Source organism: Diuraphis noxia, unplaced genomic scaffold (genome assembly GCF_037042655.1).
Source record: "Diuraphis noxia isolate RWA-SAM2 unplaced genomic scaffold, SU_Dnox_SAM2 contig0004, whole genome shotgun sequence".
NCBI lineage: Eukaryota > Metazoa > Arthropoda > Insecta > Hemiptera > Aphididae > Diuraphis > Diuraphis noxia.
In genome coordinates this window covers 8683479-8700295 of record NW_028301714.1, presented here as the reverse complement: position 1 = coordinate 8700295, position 16817 = coordinate 8683479, and the positions used below count along the sequence as shown (strand labels likewise).

General features: G+C 28.1%; 1 protein-coding gene across 1 annotated transcript in view; it reads right to left on the bottom strand.

Moving 5' to 3' along the window:
* Positions 1 to 2531: 2531 nt before the first annotated feature.
* The window catches only part of LOC107168302 (uncharacterized), a 60204-nt gene continuing 45918 nt past the window's right edge, over positions 2532 to 16817 (bottom strand). Inside the window, exons 15-31 of the mRNA XM_089225836.1 lie at positions 12751 to 13266; positions 12190 to 12357; positions 11633 to 12127; positions 10957 to 11519; positions 10581 to 10887; positions 10388 to 10522; positions 10065 to 10210; positions 9793 to 9988; positions 9395 to 9724; positions 9056 to 9262; positions 8605 to 8978; positions 8349 to 8523; positions 8071 to 8271; positions 7606 to 7740; positions 7227 to 7499; positions 6063 to 6118; positions 2532 to 4105 (exon numbers count right to left, since the gene is read on the bottom strand). Coding sequence (XP_089081962.1) covers positions 3889 to 4105; positions 6063 to 6118; positions 7227 to 7499; positions 7606 to 7740; positions 8071 to 8271; positions 8349 to 8523; positions 8605 to 8978; positions 9056 to 9262; positions 9395 to 9724; positions 9793 to 9988; positions 10065 to 10210; positions 10388 to 10522; positions 10581 to 10887; positions 10957 to 11519; positions 11633 to 12127; positions 12190 to 12357; positions 12751 to 13266 — 4494 coding nt within the window. The 3' untranslated portion in view covers positions 2532 to 3888. The remainder of the gene's footprint in view (positions 4106 to 6062; positions 6119 to 7226; positions 7500 to 7605; positions 7741 to 8070; positions 8272 to 8348; positions 8524 to 8604; positions 8979 to 9055; positions 9263 to 9394; positions 9725 to 9792; positions 9989 to 10064; positions 10211 to 10387; positions 10523 to 10580; positions 10888 to 10956; positions 11520 to 11632; positions 12128 to 12189; positions 12358 to 12750; positions 13267 to 16817) is intronic.

The window sequence follows — 16817 nt, the reverse complement described above, 5'->3', positions numbered from 1 at the left end:
GAAACGATTTTAAATATTTGTTATTATTCAAAAAGTATAAGTCCTAGATACTTGAAAATTTTACCAGTTATTAGGATTGGCATTTTCTTTACATGATTTAATTTTCAAAATATTTTGACTTTTTTTGAGATATTTATAGACGACTGAAATTTTCAATTTGTCTGAAATTTTTTTTTTGAAGTGTCGATAAAAATTTTTTGGCCCTATCAAAATACTTGAAAATTTAATACAAAGTTCCTCATAAGTTATTCTTATAGTGATTAAAAAGTTATAAGAATACATAGGCACAATTTTTTTTTTATTAGTATTTGAAGTTCAAATATTGACTTAATACGTAAAAATTATGGCAATTTTCAAATTATCTTAGATCGAAATTCATAAAAGTTTTTCTTTTTAATTCTAAGATTTGAGAATTTAATACAAGGCTCATAATATATTTTTACAATAGGAGTTGAAAAATAAAATAAATGTATAGCCACAATTTTTTTTTTACATGTATTCAAATTTTAATTTTGACAACATACGTAAAAATCACAAAAACTCGTAAATTATTTTATCTTAGAAATTCATGAAAAATTTTCCTTTTATACCTAAGATTTGAAAATTTTATACAAGGCTCCTAAAATATTTTTACAATGGCATTTGAAAAATAAAAGAAATATATTGTCACACATTTTTTTTATAAGCATTTACACTTCAAATTTTGACTAAATACATAAAAATTACGGCAATGTTCAAATCATCTTAGATCGAAATTCATAAAAGTTTTTCTTTTTAATTCTAAGATTTGAGAATTTAATACAAGGCTCATAATATAGTTTTGAAATAGCAGTTAAAAAATAAAAGAAATATATAGCCACATTTTTTTATTACATGCATTCCAATTTTAATTTTTACAACATACGTAAAAATCATGAAAATTCGTAAATTATTTTATTCTAGAAATTCATAAAAAATTTCTTTTTATACCTAAGATTTGAAAATTCAATACAAGGCTCCTACAATATTTTTACAATAGCAGTTGAAAAATACAAGAAATGTATAGTCACATTTTTTTTTTACAAGCATTTAAATTTAAATTTTGACAACATACGTAAAAATCACGAAAATTCGTAAATTATTTTATCTTAGAAATTCATGAAAAATTTTCCTTTTATACCTAAGATTTGAAAATTTTATACAAGGCTCCTAAAATATTTTTACAATGGCATTTGAAAAATAAAAGAAATATATTGTCACACATTTTTTTTATAAGCATTTACACTTCAAATTTTGACTAAATACATAAAAATTACGGCAATGTTCAAATCATCTTAGATCGAAATTCATAAAAGTTTTTCTTTTTAATTCTAAGATTTGAGAATTTAATACAAGGCTCATAATATAGTTTTGAAATAGCAGTTAAAAAATAAAATAAATATATAGCCACATTTTTTTATTACATGCATTCCAATTTTAATTTTTACAACATACGTAAAAATCATGAAAATTCGTAAATTATTTTATTCTAGAAATTCATAAAAAATTTCTTTTTATACCTAAGATTTGAAAATTCAATACAAGGCTCCTACAATATTTTTACAATAGCAGTTGAAAAATACAAGAAATGTATAGTCACATTTTTTTTTTACAAGCATTTAAATTTAAATTTTGACAACATACGTAAAAATCACGAAAATTCGCAAATTATTATAAGCTAGAAATTCATAAAAAAATTTCGTTTTAAATCTAAGATTTGAAAATTTAATACAAGATTCCTTACAAATTCGTCAATCTTTATCACAAAAAAAATGTCCACCGGAAATTCAAATTAAATTTTTATTAGCATTTGAATTTCAAATATTGACAAAAATTCGTCAAAACCATGAATATTTGCAAATTATTTTGTAGTTCAAAATTCATAATATTGTTTGTATTTAGATCTAAGGTTATAAAATTTAACACCAAGTTTTCCATAAGTTTTGCTTCAAATAGCTATAGAGAAAATTTGAAGTGTCATTATAAGAAAAATGTTTTGAGCGTTTGAGTTTTAAATTTGCGACTTAATTGAAAATAAAATATTTATTTCAAAATAGAATATATGACAATATTAAAACATAATATATCCTAGACTGATAAATCATCTCCGTTCAGAATCGTTTTTCGTATACAATGATACCTATCATTGCATTCAAATTTAATCCCATCCATTACCTACTGTACAGCAGAGCGACATCCACGACTTACCCGCTTTTTTTTATTTTAAGTACTGTAAGAAATTATTTTTCGATGTTTGATAATCATTTTTAATTAAGGCAAATTGTATTAGCATATTTAATAAACGGTTTAGAATGATTCTGTTAAAATTCTGTTACTTCTAATCTAACTTTCACAGGTATGTTACTGATCAGAAATTTATCTACACAATAAACTTAGACATAATAAACGATCGAGGTTAATAAACATAATATTTATCACTTCTTTGAACTTGAATAAAGATTAGAAAAATGATAAATTTATAATATATATAAACTGTGTTGTTTAAGCAACAATTTTATTTTAAAAACTGTATTTTTTATTTGTCATAAATTCATAATATATCATTAAATGTAATAACACTAATAACACATTTTATATCAACACACAAATACAACTTTTATCATAAACATATATTCATATTATAATATATTATAATATATTATAATATATTATGTAATAAAATATCAAATATATTCATTTATATTATGCTAAAATAAAGAACAACATCTATAATAATTTTAAAATTAAACATAAGTTAAAATATTTTATATTTTTATAAACAAGAATAATATGAGAGTTAGTAGGGTTAATATTATGCACGTAACTTAAGTTGATATAATTGCTAGATAATAGGCTTAAATAATTTAGTAAACCTTATGAACAACAACGCTTTAACCATTTGTATCAATAATAATTAGGTATTAATGATTGTATTTTTTATGGACGCAATTGGCATTTTACATAATTATTATGCTTATTACTTTAAAACGAAAAAAATGAAATAAAATATTTATTGCAATCAATAATAAATTGACAGTAATTTTAAATTAAAACGTAGAAATCACATGTGTTCATAATCGATTTCCATTTATATTTTTTCAAAAATGAACACAGAAAATATATATAGGTATATGTTTTCAACTAGGCATTCGTTAATAAATTAATGACTATTTTTTTTTCGTACCCTGCACTTGGACAGTCTCGTATTGTTATAATATCATCTTAATTTCATTTTGATTTAACGTCATATATCTTGATAATTAGTGTAAAAATCTAATAAATAAATTACCGTCAATATTACTATATAATTATATTATTGGCAAAAGCACCACTTTAAATTACCAAAAAAATAAAAAATTGCAAAAAAAATCACTATCCACCGAAGCAGATACACTTTAGAAACTAAATAGGGTTCCCAAAGAACTGCACTGGATGGATGAACTTGGGAAATGTTTAAAGCGTTCGTTATACATGACAATATTTATCGTGCGTCTAAAATACATTAATAATCTAAAGGGAAAGGTTAGGTGTTTATCGCCGTCGTCGTACACAGAGACGCAGACGGCTGTAACGAGGTACATACCCCGAACAATATTACAACATAAATATCAAATATTACATCGGAAAATAAAATTATGATTTATAGCATAATGCAAAAAACGACTTCAACTGGATCCGTGCGTTTAATGATAATAGTAAAATATAACAATAATAATAGTAAAAAGAAGACGAATGAAAATAATAAAAAAATGATGACAACAATATAGGATTGATCGATTTGGGTGATTGTGGTGGTAAGGGGGGAGGGGCATGTATTATTGTGTGGCAGTTGGCTGTCGAGTTTTTGTTGGGGTGGTCATCGGGGTCGTTCTACACAGGTGGTGGTCCACCGGGGTAGCGGAGCAACGGGTAAAGGCTCCAGGCGATGCTGTTGGACTCCATGCAACTGAACTCTTCGTCGACGATTGGCACCAAAGAGGCTGCGCCCAGGACCAGCAGCATCAACACCTGGAAAGGCAAGGACGCCCGCATCACCCGTCCGAAGAATCTGTAACCGCGTCTCAGCACCGTCTCATCTCCGCCAACACTGTGGAAAAACCGCGTGACCCGTAACGTATTATAATCATAATATTCAACTATATTATGTAATTGTTACGGTAGGTCATAACGACGCTTTTTGCAACTGTCGTTTATAGAGTACGAAAAACAATCATCAAGTCGTCCACATGAATACATGATAACATTATAGGTATAATATAATATAGGACTTTTAATCAGCGCCAGATTCATGGGTAGGGGGGGACATTTGTCTCAAGTGATTTTCTACGATAATCTTAATATTAACGAAACAGGAATGATGAACATAAAGAAAATATCTTCTATGATCTCACATATTATTGAACAAAAATAATTTTTAACCGAATTTTTCGACTAAATTAAGACCGTTTAAAGAACAATTGCCTAATTTTTAAAACAATATCTTAATTCCTATCAAATATAACTAAAATTTATCTGTAACAAGTTCTGTTGATCGAAATTTTACCGAGTTTTACTAAGAATGTCAATAAATCAAAATAGTCTAAGACATTTGAATAATTGATTTCATTATTACAAAATATATAGAATAAAACATGGTCAAAATTCAAAAGATCTAATAGGTAAGACAGTGTATCTATGTTGGTGTACGCCTACCTACTTTTTTAGGTCGTGATTTTAAATTTTGCATTGGGTAAAAAAGTCTAAATCTGGCACTAGATATTATTGTTATTTAACACTTATACTTATAATATACGATATTTCATACAATAATTAGGAAACAGTTTACATTGTTGGCTGTTAACGAATTTTCATAAACGCTGACCAATCTAGTTCACGCAAAATGAAACTGGAGAATATTTTAATTTTAATCGTCATCCAATCAGGTTTATTAAAATTTTTGTTTTAAATCCATCCAAACTAATTTATCCATTGTCAACACACCAAATTGGTCCTGGACCACGGTTTTTGGTCAACCTTATCATAATTTAAATACTAGTCAACGATAATCCTTTATAATAGACACCGACCTGTGTATTGGCATCAGTAGTTTTTCTAGATTAAATTATGAAGTGCAAATATAAATAAAACATATATATGTATTATAAATGTATACTAAGTATACCTAGGTTAAAAAAGTCATCACCACATGCACAACTAAATCTGTGTGATTTTTTAAAATGTTTTTTGTTTTATATTATTTTTATTTGATATTCATTAATTAATGCAACTGAATACTGATTGAAAGATATACTCTTATTAATTATTGTACAACTTAATTTTCAGAAAAATAACAATGTAAATGCTGTATTGTCTATATTTGAAAGAAATCACAGAATTGAAGTGATTCTGATCTAAAATGAAACTAACATGGAAATAGTTTAAATTAAGAAAATTGGATTGCATCCAAATTCTAAATTCAGAACGTTTTCAACCCCACAAAAATAAAGTGTCTAGCCTATGATACATAATATACATGCATCTATACATGTTACAGATGTATCTCTCTTAGTGCATAGTACCTATCTTCCGAGTTAACACGTGTGAAAAATTGATAAACATTTTAAAATACCTATTCATTGTTCAATAATTTTGGTATACAAGATACAACATCCAAATGGATCTTGTACATATCACTTAATTATTAAATTCGATCCATTAAGGTAATAATGCAATTAACTATTAAACAAATATACTAGAAATGATTAAGAAAAAAATGTTGTTTTAAAAATTTAAGAATTATATTTAGTATTTGAACGTATTGTTTAACTACTTTTCCTTCTATTCGTATCCATGCATACTAAATTAAAAGTATATTTAAGAATACATATTTGAGTCGGTGAGGTACTCATTATTTATATTAGTTTTATAATTAGTTTAATTATTGTATTGTATTTAATATTATTATTTTTCATCAAAAAATACACTAAAGATAAGCCAAAAATAATGAAATAGTGTCATCAATAAATAATAAATAAATACTAATAATAATGTGCAGAGATATTTACTTTGTGGTCGGTTCTTCTTCGTTTGGTCGATTCATAGCAGTGCTGGTATCGTCCACCTTTAAAACGGGAACAACAAATTATAAAAAAAAAAACAGTGCAGACTAATCAAAACAGTATATGTCGTATGTGTTTCAAAAATAAAATATATATAATATACATAAATATATAAAAATACTTAAAAAATAATAGTAAAATATAACGAAAAAATCAACTTTACGGTCTACATAAAAATACTGTATAATACCTATATAATTTATATATAATATATATATATATATATATAATATATATATATATATATACGTACAACAGTAAAATATGTAGATCACTTCCTATGAAAAATATCAATACATAATATAGGTAATAAAATTATAATCTATTGGTGGTCCGGCGTATGTATTACAAACATAATAAGCAATAATAATAATATAATAATATAAGCGAACGCGTGTAAAACGTAGTTCCATCGAAATGCATGTAAATAATAATTTTTTTTTTCAAATAACTTATGTTTGTTTTAAATTAGTCAAATATTCCTGTATAATGGTATAGTTAGTTTACATAACATATATAATTAATAATTGCAGAGATCGTAAACGAATAAAAAGTACCGCGATAGTGAACCGGGAACAAAAGTTACAATATTACAGACTGCTGCATCGTAGAGCTCTGGTCGGGTTATGTTGTTATGTATACATCACTACCCTTCGAGACCGAAAAACTAAAATAAATATAATTACACACGTTTTTGAACTGCGCTCGTCTAAAACGAGAATATCATTATAAGCACAACGGTATGTAATGAACAAACTATGAGACGGCTAAAGAAATTTTAAGCCAAACACCCAAATACCGCCGTGGTGAAGAGGTATATCATAACATTATACAAATGTGTTATTCTTAAATCATTTAAATGTTAATACTATAAAGCAGATTGCTGCAGAAAATAGTACGAGGAGGATATGTGAAAAAATTGCAAAGAAAATTGGGGCGGAATCAATACCTTCTCTCTCTCTCAAACTATATTACCCCCGCGCACAATGCATAGTTTTGCCTTTATTAGTACTCTGTATAGGTAGTATAATAATATGTATTACAATAATAATTATTATGCCATGCGCAAAGTTTAATATTTTGCTCGGGCCTGATCGTCGCGCATCGTACCTGGTGAAGTCTTACGCAAACGCTGTCTGGCGTCATGTCATAACCCAAAGTGGTGCCAAGTTTCGTCGCGTAACTGGACGTCATGTTTATCAACACCGTGAGCCGGGCCCTGAGGTGTGACAGTCTCGCGTGAGAGTCCACGATGGTCTGATCCGATGTGGAGGCTGAGTGTGTCGTGATGCCAGTTTTTTCGTTGGCCTGGCGTAACCAATCGGCGGCCTCGAGCAACGATACCACTCGTGGTTCGCACCTCTCCAGTTCTGTGTGCATGTTCTGACAAGAAAATAAAAATAAGCAATAGAACCCGGTAAAAGAGACGCCGTTTTCCACATTAGGACTTTTCAATTCAATTCAATATTTTCAACGTATATTAATATACCTTAAACTTGTTGAATTTGTCCACTATGATAACCGTGTCCTCGGCCAGGTCTACCGGTTCAGTCGTCTTGATCGCTCGTTCCGTTTCGTCTAACCAATTGACAAGTTCGTCAATTACACCGTAAAACTCTTCGTTCTAGAATAAACGTGAAATAAAATTTATGAACGGACTGCATGTTAAATTCAATGATATTAAGATCACGAATATTTCCAGGTTTTGTGTAGCACTAAATTATTACTCATAAGTATCTACGTTTATAACGTGTTGGATATTCGTTGTATGATATTATTGTCAACGATTCATGTAGAGACAAAGTCAAGTTTCAACGTCTCTAATACTTGAATAATTTTTTGAAATAATACTAAATTAATAGTATACATATAGATACAGTTTTTATCGTTTTTATCGAATAATTTTGGCATATAATTAGCATATCAGATTAAAATAAAAAGTTACGACCGATACCTCCATAAGTGCAGTTTGCAGTTTGGTCTGCCACTCAGTGCATGCAAAACAGACACGATCCCATCTGGAGTTGGTAGCAGATAAACGGTTTTTAATCTGAGCTGCTCTTTCCACGTCGTTGCTGTGCTCAGCCAGGTGGTGTCCAATTACGTTTAATGACTGCACGATATTGCGGTGACTGTCCAAATACAACAGTAGTTCCTATGAACGAAATGTATAGTAGAATTGTTAATAATTATTGTCCACGTTTCTTCGATTTTCTTGTATAATACGCGTACCCTGTGCTCCTGTATGACATCTTCCAATTGTTCGATCTTCGACGGTGGTACCATCGGTTGGACACTGAGCTTAGCTTCGGTTGACTGTATCCAATGTTCTAAGCGCCACATGTCGTTCTCGAACTGTGACCAGTTTTGTTCGGAGCAAAGTGGACACATCGCCGAACTGCTAGTTCTATAGATAAATATGGTGTTTACCAAGATTCTTATGATAAATTGTGCAAAGTACAGAAATCAAACTGTTTAGATTACTCACTTTGGTTGACCGACTTGCTGTTGTGATCGGAACTTTACAAGGAGCTCTTCGTATTTGGCCAATAACTCTTCAGACCTGACTATGGTTATGTCGGACTCCGACACTCCACACTGTGTTTTTAATATGACGCTGAGATGTTTGATCAGGTCCATGGACATTTGACAGGTCGCAATGTTTTTCGATAAGTTCTTGTCAGATTTTTGTATAGCTAATTCTAACTCGTTTAGGTTGGTATTGGCGTTCGCTATTGCCGTTTGTAATTCGTATTGGAAAGAGTCTTTTCTGAGCAATTCTGTGGGAAGAGTGTCGACTTGCACTTGTGAATCTTTGCCAAACTTTAATGTTTCTACTTGAACTTCTTCATTTACTGACCGCTGTTAGACAAACAATTATTTAATGTCAATTAATTGAAAATTAATAAATATTTTAAAATATATTAAATTTTTATTACCTTTTTTCTACACGAAGTTTCTTGAACACACGCAACCTTTAATTTTTCAATACGATTGTTGATATCCTTCCATAAAAGTTGGTACTCGTCAATCATTTCTTGGATATTTTTTATATCACCAGGAGTACTATTAGTCATCAATTGCAGACCTAATGCATCTGCTTTCTCGAGAAGTCCTCCGTATTTTTTTAACTCCATTTCTAATATCTAAAATACAATAATTTTAACTTAATGGAATCTCATCATAGACCCGAGTATTGATGTTTATAATTTTAATATAATCGTTTCAATTATTATTACAACAAAAAATTATATTTATTATTATGAATATGCGGGTACCTGTAAATTTCCAAGGTCTTTTTCCATAATACGAGCACTTCCTTCGTCAGCATTATCACCTTTTTCTAATAACTCGAGTTGAATTAGTTTGGTATCGACTTGGGTCAGGGTTACTACAGCTCTTCCATGTGCATTGATGAAATCTTTCCACAACGTTAATGATTTTTTAAGGAGGATAAGTATCATATCAATTTGTTCCAACAAAGATTTTCGATTTTTACTAATTATTTCTATTTCTTCGTCAATAAACTTTGCACTATATGTCGCACGAGATATAGAAACAGCGAGTTCTAACTTAGAAAATTTGTCTTTAGCGGTTTGTTGTTCCTGCTAATATGATAAATATAATTTTATAGTATTTTGTTAGTAAATAACCTATAGGCTCGTAATTTACTCACTTCAAAATTGCTGATTAAACCAGACAAACTTTTATGTTCTATGAATTTCTTTTTCTTATGTTCTTCAACAGCAATATTTAACCGACTCAGCCATTTGGTTTCTACATCAATTAAACCAAGTATGGTTTGCAGTTCTTCCCATGCATTTAATAAACGAACACGTTTTTCACTAATTTTGTTTTCTAGGTTCTTCCAGCTGAGAATAGGTATATCACCAATAATTAAAGTAGTTACAAAATAATCTAATTAACTGTAATTATTGCAGTATTTACCTGATAGGTAATGTCTTTGACGGACATTGCAAATCTTGAGTGGTATCAGAATCAATTGTGTTCTTATCGGTTTTTAACTGTTCATTGCAATTAGCCATTAATTCGTTATATTCTTTTTGTTTTTCTTTATACATATTATTTAATGCCTTAAAAATTATATTTATAAATATTAAAATATTTATAATTTATTGAATAGTTTGATAATATTATATACATAGATTTTAAGAACCATCAGAAAATACTACTGATTTTAATTGAGTAGACAATTTTTAATTTAATTTGGAATAAGTTCAATTACAATTTAAAATTTAAATAATACTTACATCTAAAGATTTCAATTCTTCTTTTAAATTGTATTCTGAACGATCGCTAAAAACGATCGCACTGTTTATTTTTGATTCAAAGTCACTGATCCAAACTTTGAAGATGTTGATTTTATCTAATAATTTATTTGTATTCTAAAAATAAATATTTTATTGAATTAGATAATTAAAAAAATGTATAATTTAAACTTACCAAAATTGTTGTAGGTAATTCGACAGTATATTTGTACAATGAACCATTTAAATTATTCCAGCTTTCATTGATTTCTTTTAAGTTGGATTCAGTATTATGTACTAGTTGAGGATTTAGTTGCGATTCTGCTTCAATTAGTTGACTACCAGCTTCGTTTAACCAATTAAATTCTTTTTGTTTCGAATTAATCTGAGATTCAAATTCTGGTTTCAACACATCAATAGCGAATTGTGGATATTTCAAAGATTTTGTTAAATTTTTCAATTGAGTTTCGGTATCAACAGCCCAGTTCCTAAATCTAGTGTATCTATTGACAAAAAAATATTATCAATATAATAAACTGCAAGTAAATACATTATTATATAATATAAATTACCTATGAGTGAATTCTTGAGGTTTATATAACAAATTGTCTATTTGACAAGAGTACAAAAACAATTGATACTGTAAATCCTTTTGGTGATATATTAAAAACCTAAGTTTTTGTCCAAATGATCGAATTTCTATCGGATCTAATGAATCTTTTAACTTGTCTCGTATATCAGTAGTAAATGAGAGTTGCGAATCTAATTGTTTCAAGTTGTTATTCAATTCCTGTAATTTATTGGACTCGGCGTTTAGTTTATCAGACGGCACTATATCCTCGTGAGAACCAAATTCGTGTTTCAATGTATCAAGTTTAATTTGCACATCTTGCAATACTTGATCAATTTCCGAACTTTGTACGTCAAAAGAGGTGGTTAGTTTTTCTATATTTTCTAGATATCCATTCCAAACTTCTAACGATGCCTGGATTTCGTTGACTCGTTGGCTAATTGCTATCAGTTCTTTTCTGTAGCCTGTTTCCGTAAGTTTATCACAGAACGCGAAGATGGTATTTTGAAGTGTTTCCAAGTCATTTATTTGAGAACGTTCCGCAGACAAATTATTTAATAGATTCTGAAAAAAATCATATCAAATAATGAAAAAAAATTTCGAAAAACTGTTCTAAACAAGTTATAATTTTTGTATTTAAATTGAGACAATATTAAGTTAAAATATTGTAAACTTACAGTTATTTGAGATTTCAGTTGTGGCAGCCTTCTGGTGTTGATAAATTTAAGATTTAAATTTGAATGTACTTTTTCAACCTTCCATAGCCATTCATATACCTTTTTAACATTCGTTCGGTAATCTTTCCAGTAGCCTAGTTTGGTCCACACTTCTTGATGAATGCTCTCGAGTTTTGTCATGGTTTCATTATGTAAATCCATCAAAGAAGTAAATCGTTCCAATGCTGCTGGCTCAGATATTATGTCTGGCTTATTCATACAATTGGGTATAGTATCCATCTGACTAACCAATACTTCTTGATGTACTTGACAAAGTCGTTCATGACTTGTTAGTGAATGGTAGTCACCCGGAACAGGAGATTTAAAAAATTCTTGTATATACATTAAATAGTCGTGCCAAAGTTCAAATACAGCGACATTGTTTTCATTTTCAAGTAAAGTACATGACAATCTACGATATTGATTGAACGTTTCTTTGAATATTTGCTGCCAGAGCTAGAACAAAAAGTTAATTTTCATGTTCATTTTATTAAAAAGTATCATTTAATCGATTTTACCTGGAATACTTCGATTATAGAGTATGTTCGTTTTTCATTTAGAGGTATCTCAAAGTTATCTATGTCAAAAGTTTCATCCATCGCTTTTTTCGATTTGTTCAAATCTAACAGTTTAACTCTCAATTCTTTTAGGGTTTCTTCATTGTTCTTAATGGATTTTGATGAATTCTGAAAAGTTAATTAATACGTTTATAAATTACGCTTAGTTATATTATTATTTAAACATTAAATATACATTTAAATGTAAAATGTTATTGTAGCAGGTATATTACATAAATATTGAGTACATTCTTTTTTTTTTTAAGATGAGAATAATAGTAATTACGTTTAAACTTTTGTAATACCTAACACAAGAAAGGTGCTTAAAGTTTTTGGAAATTGTTTTTGTTGAAAATTGAATGCCTTTGTTTTTACTTCTAGGAACCATTAAAAACTTTTTATCGGATTATTAGTAAAGAGGGCAAATCAATAAGTAGTAAAGATACCCATTGTTTTTGTATATATACCTATTACATTTTCATCAAATATATTTTATAATTCATTTAAATATTAAAAACATACTTTTTCGATATCATGCAAAAATCGTTTCGCATCTTCGATGTCGTTAGACATTTTATTCTTTTTGACCGCAACATCTCCGAGTGTGGTAAGAACTTTTTGGACTTTCTCTAGTTTCAAACTCAGTTTTTCGATTTCGTTTAGTGGTACGTCATCTGGATTTAGTCCAATGGTTTCGCCCACGTCCATTATCATTTTCCGTAATTCGATCAGATTTGCTTGTTGTATATCAATTGACTTTATCTTATCTGCAGATACATCTTCGGTAGTTTCAATTGACAAAAGTTTAGCATTCAAACAATCATTTGTTGAATCTCTTAGCTGTTGATAACTGTGTAGCGTTTTCCATGCCTTTTCATAACGTTCGACCATTTGTTTTACGGCCACTCCGGTGTCATTCCATTGCGTTTGATCGCCGTTAATTATTTCGTCGATTTTTTCTTTATCTCCTTTCCGACGCAAGGATTCAATGTCAGCCAAAATAGCTTTATTATCTTTTTCGTAAGAGCTGCGTACATCCTATAAACATAACAATGGTCATTATTATAATATATACGTATTATACGTATATAAATTACTTATATATTATTTGCACGTATTTTATTCTATTAAATGGACCAATTATTGCAGAGGTCAAATAATTCAAATAAATCATGTAACCAATGCACACAAATATACGTAGGTAAATACTTAATAAAATACTTTAATCACTATAGACATGTCTGTATTGTTCATATCTGTATTGCAGTCACATTTTGTAACAATAATGCGAATTTACCTATTATAAGATTCTTAGAAGTACTAATACTCAGTGAAAGTAATGATGGTCGATGGACATATTTTAATTAAAACATACACATTACGAGTATAATATGTTTTATTATATCTATTGTTAATGTTTTTATTTAAGTTCAACGTTAAAATCTAAAAAAAATTGTGATACAGTAGGATTAGTGAGTAGACTGATGAGACAGAAATCATTAAATATAATATATTATAAGCACCGATAGTTTTTTGCATTCAAAAGTCATTAAATATTCATGAAAAATATTTACTATAAATCAGTGTTGGTCAATATTTTTCAACGTCTTCGCAGTTTTATTTTTACCATTTTTCGAAAACTAACGTAAAGTTTGAAAAATATACTTTCTATATGTGAAGTTAAATGCACATAGTGTAATAAATATTATCTAAATGAAATTTGTTGGTATTTGAAGGCACCACAGACAATTTGAATAAAAAAAAAAAATTAAATAATCATTACTAACTTAATAAAATAGCTTTCTCGGAATACAAAATCATAAATTATGTTGTGTAACTTAGTTTGAGTAGATTAAGAAATATATGAATTATTTTTATATTTATTAAGTATATGATATAGCAGCACCTATACGGCTATACGTTTTTATGGCTTAAATAAACTACAAGTTATTTATACAGTTAGACCATACGGCACTGAATGAGTTAAAATAGAAGTATTATATTTGCTATTCATTATGCTGATGTTGTCTAGTATGATCAGAATGCATAATATACATTTTAGTGGTCTTCGTGCGTATAATATACTGAAGTTATCGTTTGAATTCGTTTCAACAAATAAATTATATTGCAAACACTCACTATGCTATTGAGTTTATTAAGTGTGGTGAATAGTCATGGAAAATAAGACTGCTGTTAAATTATTGTAATATACTTAACGGCTCCTAAAAAATAGTGTTGGTATATACAAAATTAAAAAAAAAAAATCTGTTAATCTGGTCTAAGATTGTTATTAGGTATTTATATTTTATACCTACCTACCTAGTATTTAGAACGATAAAATTAAAATTATAAAGTATAAATTCAAAATAAATTAATGTCAATCATTATTTTTAAAGTAGTTCTTCTTCATATTTTATATTTTTGAATTTTATTGAATATATTACAATAAAATAATTCAACTATTATTCAAATGTATGTTAATTTGAATTGTATTTTATTATAGGAACAATTCAAATGGAAATGTTCATAAGAAAATATAAAACAATCATAGAAAATAGATATTATGGTGTCAATTTTCTATAAACTTTTAAATTAAAAAAATATTACATTTAAATACATACCCTATAATTATTAGTTCTAGTTTTTTAATTTTTTTGTTAAAATAATATTAAAATGTTTATTACAAAAATGTAAGTAATATGAACGCATATAAATAATTTATTTTAATTATTATTATTTTATTGGCAATTAGTTAGGTATTTCGTGAATTTCACGATTATTAAAAGAATAACAAGTAGGTAGGAATAGAATTTAGAGATATTATTTGTGTATTCTTATATTTATAATAATATATTAATATTTACATATTAAGCAAGGTACACCAATCAATAATTTTTCGTCGTATACAGATGAGTAGTAATAGATATTATCTCTCACTACTCACTGTATTGCACTCATTGATTTAATTATTAAGGAATTACCTATAATCTATACTTACAATTACAAACAATAAAATTATCTGTATTTTGTTGGAAGATTTTTTAATATTTGTAAAATAGTTAATTAACCTAACCATGTTTCATTAAACAGTTATTTCAATAAATGTTATTATTTTACGATCAACACCACATCATTCTGTAGTATTGTTATCAAGTTAGTATGTCAGTAATAAAATGAGCGATTTTGAACTATGGTGACGTAATCAATTATCAATTATAAGAATCGTACAGTAAAAAATAAATAAATTATTGTACTTGAAATTTATGTGAAGTAATGAGGTTAATGAAAAGATAAATAACTATTAGAGATAATCTTCGTAAAACAAATATTACTAAGTCTCTATGAGACCTCCGAGTTAAATATTTGTTTACCTTATATTGGGAATTGGGAAATGCCAAAATATGAGACCTTCAATGATTACAGTTTTAAACTAATTTTGTCATTATATAATTTTTAAAATATTGCAAGGACTTGAAGTTAAATTAATTTTTGTTATGGTTTATTTATCTTAAAATGTACGTTATCAAACTTCTAAAAAATATTGTATTTTATGCTTAAGCATCTACATCTAAATATCGATGTCATTTAAAGAGTTTTTACATTTAGGTGATACTATTCATATTTCAATAAAAAAATTGAAAATATTTTATTGAAGTGTTAGCATGAGGTAATAGTTGGAACTATCAACTAGGATCACATTAACAAAAAAATGAATTTGAAATATCATTAAATTGTGGAACTATATTCATTACGGTTTTCATTGGAACTAAAACTTTGTAACGCATAGCAATGTTTGTGAAATATTAAAATAACAAAAGAAGAATCTTATTTTACTCGCCAAAATATTATTATTTAAAATATTTAATTTATTAGTTTAAATTACAAGTTATTATTTTACTATCAACCTACTCACGTGTATAGTTAATGTGAAAATGTTATGTTGTTAACTCAATTTTTAAATATAATTATGCAATAGTGGGTAAAATACATAAAATTTAAAACAACGACAGTCATAATTAACGAATATTAAGTTAACGTTTAAAAAAAGTAACCGGAATTTCTCCCGCTGTCTCACGTAAATTGTCCATTGTTATAATAAAGGTACACTTTTATTTATTAAGCACTAAGCATGTATTATATATTTTTTTTCTTTTGCTTAAAAACTTATAGTAGGTATAGTACCTATATTGGTGGTGTAATAATAACTTTACGTATATAGATAATACCTACTATAAATCGAGTGAAATTATTTAATTTCTACGACAGAATCCGTTATCAGCGGTTTTCAATAATAGTTCGTATTATAATATATTCAACGTTGTTGTTATATTGTCACATTGTCACGTAGTATATTAATATAATACGAGTGCCGTTACCACTTGTCTTATTGTTTTTATTCGGCCCTATGACAACCAGGCTGCAGCTTTCGAGTGTGCACAGCTGGCGTGAGCGCGAATTCCATAAAAGCACTACGTCGGCGATCGCGACAACAAATTTAATAAACAAATAAATCGACACGTTTAGCGTACACTACTGCCTGCGCCATACTATCGCGTACGGCTGGCTGCAGCGTCGTCGTCGTCGTAATA